Genomic DNA, 10,850 nt, shown 5'->3' on the forward strand with positions numbered 1-10,850 from the left:
ACTAGGAAGACATGAAACAACGTGAGGGAAGCATATTAGTTTGTTATAAACAACCTGCACTCGATCAAATGGGTCGTGCTGGCACAGACAACTGTCAAATCGATCGATCCTCTGCTGCACAAGCACTGTACTCTCGTCCTACTCCCTCCGAAAACAGAGACCGTTATGCGATGGGTTAAATTTTTTTTAACTTTGAGTAGACTTATACAAAATGCATGCAATATTTACATCTTTAAATAAATTTATTATGAAAATATATTCAATAATCTACCTAATGATACTAGTTATGTATTAAAATATATATTTAGTTAAAGTTAAAAGTATTTGACTTTTTAGAAAATGAGAATGACATCTATTTTTGACTACCGATGTGCATCAGGACGTGGCGTGCATTTGGTACACACTGCATTCAGTACACATATGCATGCAGACATGACTCGCACAATGAAAAGGCATCGCTCATGACGCATACTAGTATGTGTATGACAAATCTCCGGATCGATCATCTCGATGCATGGATCGCTAGTGACAACGTGCGTACCCGCAATTCCGACGGATGAAATAAAAGGCATGCAGATCGATATGGCCTAGGGCGATATAACAGCATTTTGATTTCCAATTTATGTAAGATCGATGCAGCCATCTCCTGTGGTGGCCGGCGTGGCATATATTATGCATCTTCATACTGTTTTGTTTGGACAAACATGTCTCTAGTACGCAATGAGTTCTTGTAATGCACAATCCCTTGTGAAGCCAGCAGCGGCAGCTGTTTCTACACTGTGATTGTGTGAGAGGTTTGCAACCGTAGCGGTGGCAACAACGTTAAAAGCCTAGCTTTACGAGCAGCCAGACAAACATTTGTCTAGTACGTAATGAGTTCTTGTAATGCACAATCCCTTGTGAAGCCAGCAGCGGCTGCTTGTGAAGCCAGCAGCGCGCCGGCTGTTTCTACACTCTCACTGGTAGAGAAATGATCTTTCATCCATTTTGATTTTAGGCTTTAGTCTCGGTATTTTTTACGTCCAGGAGTAAAGGAAGAATTAGTCCCGGTTGAAGCTACCAATAGGGACTAAAGGCCCCTGTCCTGACACGGTTTCGCAGCAGGCCAACCCGGTAATACCAATCGGGACTAAAGGGTGACCTTTTAGTCCCGGTTGGTGTCACCAACCCGGATTAAAGGTCTCCCACCCGGGACTAAAGGTACCCCACAGGTCAATTTAAAAGGAGAGTGTCTAGGACTCTGTCACATGTGGTGTACAGCTGAATTGGTAAGGAGTTTATGCGCGAGGAAAGATGTCCTGTGTTCGAATCTCACACATCGCAAGAGATGTCTCCCTACAATTTCGTTTATTTTTCTCCTGAGGATGGACCTTTAGTCCCAGTTATATGACCCGGGACTAAAGGCCAGGACCTTTAGTCCCGGATTCGTAGTCCCGGTTGGGAAACCGGGACTAAAGCCAGTTCCCAACTGAGATTACAACACATTTCTCTACCAGTAACTGTGGTTGTGTTAGAGGTTTGACAACCATAGCAGTGGCAACAACGCTAAAAGCCTAGCTTTATGAGCAGCCAAACAGAAGACGTTCTTCATTTAATTTTATCCCTCATGATTAATTCATCGTGGCATACACCTGCTGTTGGATATTCATTTACACATAGCCATTTAAATAATTTTTAATCCCATTATCGATATTCTTTATTTGATGGACAAGAGATACCTTCACGTGAGACCAACTTTTTTACATCTATTTATGTCTCTTTTATGTTTTTCAACCATGCTTGCCATTCTTTTATCATATTGGATGCTTTTGGACCTATTATTCTCATTTGAATGTCATCTGCTTCACGGTAGTACATATGCGTAATCTTCCGTGGGGCTAAACACCTATGCACTAATTTCTCATTTGAATGTCATCTGCTTCAACGCTAAAGGCTAGATGCTTATCGGGATCTTGTCTATAAATAAGTGAGGTCATTAAGAACTTTTAGCACTCTATGCACTAATTTCCATTGAAACTCTCAAAATCTGTCGGGGTCAACAAAGACCCCGATGACAAGCTGGAGCTCCGCCCCTAACTCCTATGTACTCATTAAAATATGTTAGTCCTTAATCATGTTGTCATTAATCCATCAAGACCCAGATGCACTTTCACATACAGCTTAGAAACAAATACATGGAAATAACTTTCTCAAAGGTGGCCAAGGATTGAAAAATTGTCTAAAGTAGCAAAGCTATTAGTCCGACACTATGACTAGTTTCCTGCCTAAAAACAAATTAGTTGATTTTATTTAAAAACGAATGTTTATATGAGACATCACTTGAGCACTCAACACTCGTATATGTGTTTAGGGCTCAAACAAAAAACAAACCTTCATCACGAAAGCTCGCCCTTCTCACTCGAAGATGGACACTATTTGTTTTGAGAGTTACAAGTTGAAAATAATTTGAATAAATCAAAGTTCTTCACCAAATTTCTAGCAATTTAATTTATGAAACCATTTCATAAAAAATAGATCAAAATCTCTACATTTATTGGAGTTTTTTTTTGGAAACGCATTCTTAAATAATAACTTGAGTGTCAGCTCGGCACCCAAATCCGCTTAGCCTTGATCTGAGCCCAACCGGTCTGAGCGCACTTCCTGTTTAAGCTAAGTTTTGGGTTGGCTTGATCCACCACCCCACCACCTTAGGCCTCGTTCGGTTCTCTTGGATCGGCCCGGAACGAGGTCCATTCCACGCAGATCGGGTCGGCGCGGAATGAATACCAGCCCAGCGCAGAACAGGCGGTTAAGGCTGGCCTAGATTCAAATTTGGCCCATTTTGACCATTCAGTCCCCTCTGCAACCCGGAACCGATCCCCACTGTCGATGTTTTCGGACTACCGACGAGTAAATTTGTATTTGCGCGTCTGGCTTGGATGGTGTGCTCGAAGGACACAAGGGTTTATACTCGTTCGGGCGGAACGTCACTACGTCCAGTTTGCTGCTGCTCGTGTTACCGGCACTTGGTTTGCAGTAGGGGTTACAAACGAGCGAAAGAGGGAAAGGATCCTGTCGGATACCATAAAAGGGGTACCCTAAGCAAGAACCGAAAAAATTTGCTTAGACCTTGTAAATAATGAAACCAAAATACAACCGCAGGGAAACTCGCCACATCCGAGGCCCGGCTGGACCACCCGGCCCACCTCGAACAAATATCCGGGCTCGCCCGAGGCGGGCTCGGCCCAGAACCGCAAGGCCTCGGACGAGGTATCGATTCTCCGCCTCGCCCGAGACCCCACACCGCAAGGCCTCGGATGAGGTGCCGATTCTCCGACTCGCTCGAGGCCGCCTCGGCATCAACCCCGTCACCACCGCCTTGATCGGCTTCTCTGGCGGGACGTCACATCCAACTAACACGTTCAACCACTCCCGCAACGTCAGTCGCACGATGGCACGATACAGCGGAGTGGCCGACGACACGAAAGTCACATCGACCCCATGCTGTTCGAGATGGGACTGGGCGAGGGTACCGGCCGCTGTGCTCGGTGCTGTGCCCACGACGGACACCCATGCCACGCTGTGCTGCCTAACCCCTGCCCAGGTATGGAAAGTCACGTCCAGGTCCCTGTAGCCTCGGAAACGACGTGCAAGGCCAACTGCTCTCTCCGAGCCTCGGCTAACCGCTCTCAGGCTCCTGTAGCCTCGGGACTCACACCCGCCAAGCCCCCCACGACGGTCCAGCCTCTGCATCGAACTGGGCCTCGGCTTTCTACGTTGTCAGCGCTCTGGGACCGGCATGTCACCCGTAGTATGCGCCATGCCCTGCGTCGGGTTGCCGGAGCTCCCACGACGTGCACAGGGCCTAGCTCCTGTAGCCTCGGAATCTGCATACCCACGCCATCGCATCAACCCGGCCTCGGCACTCCGCACCGACCAAACATACAGTGACAGGCACGCCTCCAACAGATGAAGACGCACCTGCCACCACAGGAGCTCCCACGTCGCACAGGATCAGGCGTGACCGGCGCGCCGCTCCAGTGCACTAAAAACAAGACCGCTCCACCGACACAGTGACAAGCTACAGGGATCGGACATGCCGCCCCTGCCAAAGAACGCCACATAGCAAATACATGTACCGCCCCTATGCCTCCCTTCGACTATAAAAGGGAGTGATCAGGGCCGCTCCTAGGCAGGAGAAGAAGAATCAAGACACCCACGCAAGCGACGCACAACACTCTGTAATCCACAGACACTCCTTCACTACGAGAGATCAACATCTCAAGCAACCCACACTACTCCTCACAGAGACTTGGGACCGGCTCCCTCTCTCGCCCAGCTTGTAAGCCCCTACTACGAGCACCTCGGTGCAAGGAATACAAGATCGCTCTCTTAGACTGGACGTAGGGCACCTATTGCCTGAACCAGTATAAACCTTGTGTCTCTTTGCATCACCATTCAGGATTAGGGACACGCAGTACATTTTCACTCGTTGGTTGAGGACCCATTGGTCCAAAACACTGATAGTTGGCGCGCCAGGTAGGGGCCATACTGCGTGTCAGCTTAGTCATCCCAACAAGTTCCGGATGGCAGACCCCGTGCGACCATGGCATCTCGGCACGGTGATCTGGTTCGGGAGCCTAGAGTTCATGTCTCTAGGATACGAGTACGACATGGTACTCCTCACACCCAGAGCCCCGTCGACCGATGATGATATCACGCATCGGCAGCCTAGGCGCAGGCGGCGCCCGGGGCTCCGCTCTCGTCCCGCTCGCCAGGCACAACGCGAGCGGAACCACCCCAACACCACGCAAGTTTAGGGCGACGCTCCGCGCTCCGCCAGTCTCCCACACCCGGCTGTTGATGCAGAGTCCCTAGCTGGGGACCTGTATAACTTTAGCCTGGGCAAGGGAAAGATGCCGGTGGCGCGCAGCGATGCCCCGCCATCAAGCTCTGCCCCGCCACCTCCCGGGGAGCTGACTCCGGCGAAGCGGAGCCTGGCGATGACATCATCCCCGTACCCTTTTGGGTTGAGCAATGCTGCCGCCGCCCACGCTTCCGCTCACGCAAAACCCCTAGGATGCCATCAACGTTCTGCCCTCGACCTCATTGCCACAACTCCGACCCACGACCACGCTAACTCCTCGGGGGAGGACGAGGCGTGGGCCAGAGCGGACTTCTCCGGGCTTCGCGACCCTGAAGCTATGCGTTGCTTCATGATCACGAGCGACTACTGCTTTGGCTACTCTGACTCCGATGATGAAGATGCTTATGACTCAACTCGTGAGTGCTTCAACGTCGAACTCGGGATGCCGAACGAGGGTGACAAGGACGAAGGGGTAGGCAATCGCTCCCTGTCCCACGCGGGGGCAGGCAACGCCACACCACCATGCGTCGGGCCCCCGCCAGCGCGGGACGATGTCCCTGCCCCCGAGGAACTTCGACGCCTAGACCTGGAACAGCTCGATGAGCTTCAGGCCAAGGTCGAACAAGACCGACTCCTTCTGCAGTAGCTCCGAGACACTCTCGAACAAGAGCAGCGGGGTCGCGGTGATGGCAGAGCAGCCCGGCGGAGGGCTCGCGACGTCAACCACCGCATCAACAACGACGAAGGGGGTGAGCAACCCCCTATCTTCAATCGTGCTAGCTTGAACATCACGGCAGCGGCGATGCTGCTCCGAGCAATGCCCGAGCCATCTACCTCGGAGGGGCGACGGGTCCACGACAGACTTCAAGACCTTCTCGAGACCGCCGCGGTACAGCAGGCCGAAAGCTCCGCATCTCGACGGCATGGGGATGCCTCAGAACGGCCCACGGCGTAACCCCAACAAGATAGAGAGGCCTCGGTCCATCCCGAGCCTGCTCGGGCACCGAAACCCAACAAGGCCCCCTCGGTGCACGACAGGCCTACAACGAGCAAAGCAACCGCACTGCCTATGAGGATGCCCTCGACCAACTGGAGAAAGCCCGAGACGTCGCGCTGCTACACTCGGCCAAGTACCAGCAAGCCCAACGATGCTACCAAGCTCGGCGCATTCAAAGCCGAGACCTGAAGGTGGGCGACCTAGTGCTAAGACTGAGGCAGAGCAGTAAGGGACGCCACAAGCTAACCCCGCCACAGGAAGGGCCGTACATCGTCGCCCAAGTACTAAAGCCCGGGACCTACAAGTTAGCCAACGAGAAGGGCGAAATCCTCACCAACGCTTGGAACATAGAACAGCTACGTCGCTTCTACCCTTAAATTCCCAAGTATTGTATACATTGTTTCTCGAAATACAATAGAGAAGCGTTCTTTAGTTGTTATAATTTTTCGAGAAACCCCCCAAGCCCATCGATAGGGGCTCGGCGTTACAATAACGCTATAAGGGAGACTCGGCTCTGCCTCTGTAGAACCAAGCCTCCCTTGGGGGCTAGAAGGGGGGAACCCTCCCTAAGTCCTAGACACCATTTTTTAGTCGTTTTTCGAAAAAATTTATACGCCAAAGTCTCTTGGGTTCTTTGACAAAATGATCGCAAAAAACCTAAGGACCAAAAGTTTGTCTCGGGGCCAAAAGGTCGGCCGAGCCGTGAGAACGGCCTACGCCTCTGGGCTACGACAACTCCCTCACCACCTTTCGCCCGAAGGGCAGCTTTGGCTCTGAAGAAGTTCTTTGCATTTGTCCAAGAGCGAGACAGAGGGTAGAGGCTCGGAAATATAATAGAAAATGATTAAAAAACATACATACACAAGTACTAAAAAGGCCTCGATGGCCACAAGCGTTATGGTACAATGGTGCAAGCCCTAATCTATTTACACGGCCCCTTTATACAGGGTCGCCAGCGTCGACGGTCGGCGTAGGAGGAATCACCTCCTCTTCGAACAGCTGGGCCAGCTCCATGCCAGGGGCCTCAACCGCCTCTACCAGCTTCAGGACCTCCTCCTCGGCCTTCTCGTCATCCTCGGTCATGACGTAACCGTCGCTGATGGCCTCGAGGTCGACGCCGACGTAGTACGAGGAGACGACGGCTAGGGCGCGCTTGACGCCCGTATGCAGCGCCCCCCGGAGCCGCTCGCAGACGTGGCCGCTCAACACGATCAAGCGGCTCCCAAGGGAGCTGCCTGACTCGACCCCCCCTAGACCTCCAGGGCCTCGTAGGCGATACGGGCAGCGCTCTACAGCGCATTGTGCTCCCGGATCTCGGCCTCGAGCACCGCCTGCACCTCGACGGAGGCCTCGGCTACCTTGGAGGCCTCCTTCTCCAAACCTGCGCCGAGACAAGCGAGATGGGGTTAAGCACAAAAGGAAACAAGCTGAACAGGGGCGAAGGCCTACGAGACTCACCCTCGGCTTTCTGCTTCCATCTTTGGACCTCGACCCGAGAGGCCTCGGTCTCCCTGAAAGCCTCCCTCTCCAGCTCTGCGTCACGTCGAGGAGTTAGGGCTTGAACATAAGAAAAACAAATAAAACAGGGGGCGTGGCTCAACAAGACTCACCCTTGGCCTTTTCCTTCCAGGCTAAGGCATCGACCCGAGAGGTCTCGGACACCTTTACAGCCTCCTCCAGCGCGCCCTTCGTTAGTAGGTGCGCGCCCTTCTCCGCCTCTAGCTGTTCGGCGATGGCCTTAGCAGAGTCTGCCTCCTGCTCAGCCCGGGACCTAAAGATGTCCCGCTCGTCGGCCGCTCGGGTTAGCTCCTCCTCCAGCTCCTCGATCCGTGCCGCCAAAGGAGCAGCCTGCTCCCGAGCCGTGGCCGCCTCGGCCTTTATGTCAGCACAGCGAAGGCGGAGGTCCTCCACCTCCGCGCTTCATGCCGACAGAAGCTCGTTGGCACCGGCAAGCAGATCCTTCTACTACCGGAGCTAGTCCCAGATGTCCCTCTCTCGCCGGAGGAACATTGATTTCCCGAGGGACCGGGCCTCGAGCTCCTGGATAAGTAGAACATACGTCAAAGAACTACGAGAGGGCTCAGAGGAAGGACAACGCGGCGCAAGAGAGGAAAGCACGTACCTAGGCGACACTAGGCAAGTCCTTAGCCACGACGGACAAAGCTGTCCGTAGCGACTGCTCCGCCAGTTGGCGGAATTGCTCGAGAGAGCTCCAGCGCCCCCCCTCAGCCATGTCCTCAAGGGCGAACAGAGGCTCCCCCTCAGGGTCGTCCCGGCTCCACCATAGAACACGTGGGCTGTCCCACCCGCGGTGCTCGGGACGGACCCGAACAAGGGCCGAGCTCCCCTCGGCGGGAGTTGGGACTGGCTGCTCCGCGGTGCTGGCCGCCTTGACGTCCGCCACCTCCTTCCCCCGGGAGGTATCGTCGGAGGAGATTGTCTGAATCTCCACCTCCTGGGCGCTCTCCTGCGACGGCGGTGGGTCTTGGACCGGGGGCTGCACCAAAGCTTGCCTCGCCTCTGTCTCCGCACCCTAGGCCGACGGCTCCACCGCACCTGAGCTGGCCTCTGCCACCTTGGCCTCGATGGTCCTGGAAGCCCCAGTGTCCGCCACCTCGGCCTCGGAGGTCCTGGGGGCCCCGACCTCGCCCTCGGTGGCCTCAGCGATTGTAGGCACCTCAGCATCACCTGCCTCAAGGGCCACGGCCTCGTGGGGTGTAGGCGCCTCATCCCCTGTCTGCTTCGCGGCCGCCTCGGTGGCCCTGGCCGACGTCGCGCCATGCTGCAAGGCGGCCTGTGTGTCCACCACCCATCGGGCGGTGGCGCTGGCGCTCACCTTGAGCGCCTTAAGTGGCGCCAGGGCGGGCGCTTCTGCCTAACGCTTTTGGCTGAAAACAAACCACTCACAAGGTCAACATATGACCAAAGAACGAGTGGGAGATATTGCAAACACCACTAGGTAAAACACTTTACCTCGAACGGGGAAGCAACACCTTCTGCACCGCGTCCCTCGTCCTCGGTAGTGGCGGTGGCGGCGGTAGTGGGACGGCCTCCGTATCCACCAGTACCGGCCGGCCCTCGATGTACTCCGGCGCTCCCTCATTCCTCTGCGGAGGCGGTTGAGTCACCCCCGCCGTCGCCCGCTCCACCTCCGCCATCAAGCCCATCGGGCTGACGACACGCTTCCCCAACGCCCGTGTCTCGGGTGTGTCAGCCTCGGACCTAGGGCGGGCGATTGTCAGCCCCGAGGCACCCCCTCCTCCTCCTCCCGAAGACGTCGGGCCGCTCACCGACACCCCGAGCGCCGTCTCCCTGATGTCAGGGAGGTGGTCCAGGGGACCCCGCCCCACCTCGCTGTCGTCGTCATCGTTGCTCGAAAGGTCCACCGACGATGAGGACGGAGACGGCTCCTCCGGGAGACCGTCATGCCTCTACTGCTGGTAGAGTTTCTCCAGCTCATCGCTCTCAAGGCTCTTCCTCTTGCGCCTTGCCTCCTCGGCGTCCTTCCGCTCCTTGTACGCCTCGATGTGTGCCCTATTCTTGGCTCGCCGCTCGGCGTCCTCGGGAACGAGCGGCGGGGAGGCTCGCACATCCCTCATCCCCTGCAGGAATGGCAAATGCAATGAGGGAACGGACTAAAAATGTAAGGAGCAAGAAGGCCTCGAAGGCCTCAGCAACATGCAACCTACCAGAGAGATGTATCCTCACGACGGGTGCATCGGGAATAGGGCCAGACCACTGCTCCTCAGTCGCCCCTCCACCGTCTCTCTCACCCGACGCAGAATCTCCTCGTCGGAGAGGGCGATGGCGGACAACCGGATGCCGTCAATCGGCTCATCCGATGTCATCTCGAACAGGCGCTGCCGCCGAGCCATCAGCGGCAGCACCCTCCGGCGGTGGAAGGCCGCCATGACCACGGCCGCCATAAGGCCACGGCTGCGCAGCGTCTCCAGGGCCCTCAGGAGTGGCTATAGCTTGGGCTGATCAGCCAACGGGACACCGTACCTCCACCTCTTCGGCTGGCTCTCCACGACCCGCCCGGTATAGGGGGGAAGCCCACCGTCATCATCACGGAGGTAGAACCAGCTGTTGTACCAGCGGCGGTTCGACGACGCGAGCTAGGCCAGGATGTAGAGGGGCTGCCGGTCTTGGCGCACTTGGAGAGTGCAGCCGCTGGCCCTCAACGCCTTCCGCGTGCCCACCGTACCCACCGGCTTGGTGGTAAGCCTTGCCCGAAAGAGGTAGAGCCACAGCTCCCAGTTGGGGGCGATGCCCAGGTACCCCTCGCAGACAGCGATGAAGATGGCCGCCTGTGCGATGGAGTTGGGGTTGAAGTTATGGAGCTCCATGTTGTAGTAATGCGGGAGCGCCCGCATAAACCGGTCCGCCGGTAGGCCGAGGCCGCGCTCGTGGAAGGCCACGAAGCTCACAATGTAGCCATCGCGTGGCCTCGGCTCCGGCTCGTTCCCCGGAGTAATCCACTCTGGCCTATTGGGGTCGGTGACCGGGCGGAGGAGACCGTCATCGACGAGCGTTTGCAGCTTCGCCGTGGACACATCGGACGAACCCCAAGGATCCGCCTGGAGGACAACGGCGCCGTTGGCCATGGGAGTGGTGGAGAATGCGACTACGGCGGTAAGGCGAACTCTTGTTCTTTCTCTCTCTCTCTCTCTCTCCTTTCCTTCCCCTTCTCCCTTCTTCTCCCCGGCGCTCTCTTCCTCTGTTCTTAGCAACCGCTCAAAGGCAGAGAGGGCGAACGTAGGCGGAAAAGGTAAAGAGGGGCGGAGCGCGGCACGTCACTTATTTATAAGGGAGGAGAGAAGGCAAACGAGCGGGCGACAAAACCAGGAAAGAATTTCCCAAATCTAGCGCAGTTAATACGGATCCGTCTAAACCGCTCATGCGTCCACCTTTTTCTTAACCACGCGCACAGTAACGTCCCCTCCGCAGACATCGCATCACATCCGCCCGCGGCGATGGCAGGCGCCATTCTGTCTCCCCGAGGAA

At 55.6% G+C, this 10,850-nt stretch overlaps 1 protein-coding gene across 1 annotated transcript; it reads right to left on the minus strand.

Moving 5' to 3' along the window:
* Positions 1-6,782: 6,782 nt before the first annotated feature.
* Positions 6,783-9,010, minus strand: LOC136526527 (uncharacterized). The gene is made up of 6 exons (XM_066519168.1): positions 8,837-9,010; positions 8,419-8,718; positions 8,093-8,310; positions 7,454-7,761; positions 7,137-7,224; positions 6,783-7,044 (listed from the first exon to the last, which is right to left on the minus strand). Exons 1-6 carry the CDS (start codon positions 9,008-9,010, stop codon positions 6,783-6,785), a joined length of 1,350 nt encoding a protein of 449 aa, XP_066375265.1.
* Positions 9,011-10,850: the final 1,840 nt, after the last annotated feature.

This window comes from Miscanthus floridulus, chromosome 19, assembly GCF_019320115.1.
Source record: "Miscanthus floridulus cultivar M001 chromosome 19, ASM1932011v1, whole genome shotgun sequence".
Classification (NCBI taxonomy): Eukaryota; Viridiplantae; Streptophyta; class Magnoliopsida; order Poales; family Poaceae; genus Miscanthus; species Miscanthus floridulus.

Bases quoted from the DNA above. Each gene is read 5' to 3' on its own strand.
- LOC136526527 (XM_066519168.1), bottom strand. From the start codon at position 9,010: ATGGGCTTGATGGCGGAGGTGGAGCGGGCGACGGCGGGGGTGACTCAA. The intron at 8,719-8,836 runs GTGTTGCTTCCC...CAAAAGCGTTAG, and splicing joins CGAGGGACGCGGTGCAGAAG to GCAGAAGCGCCCGCCCTGGC. The intron at 7,225-7,453 runs GTGAGTCTTGTT...GTCTCGGCGCAG, and splicing joins CTGGAAGGAAAAGGCCAAGG to GTTTGGAGAAGGAGGCCTCC.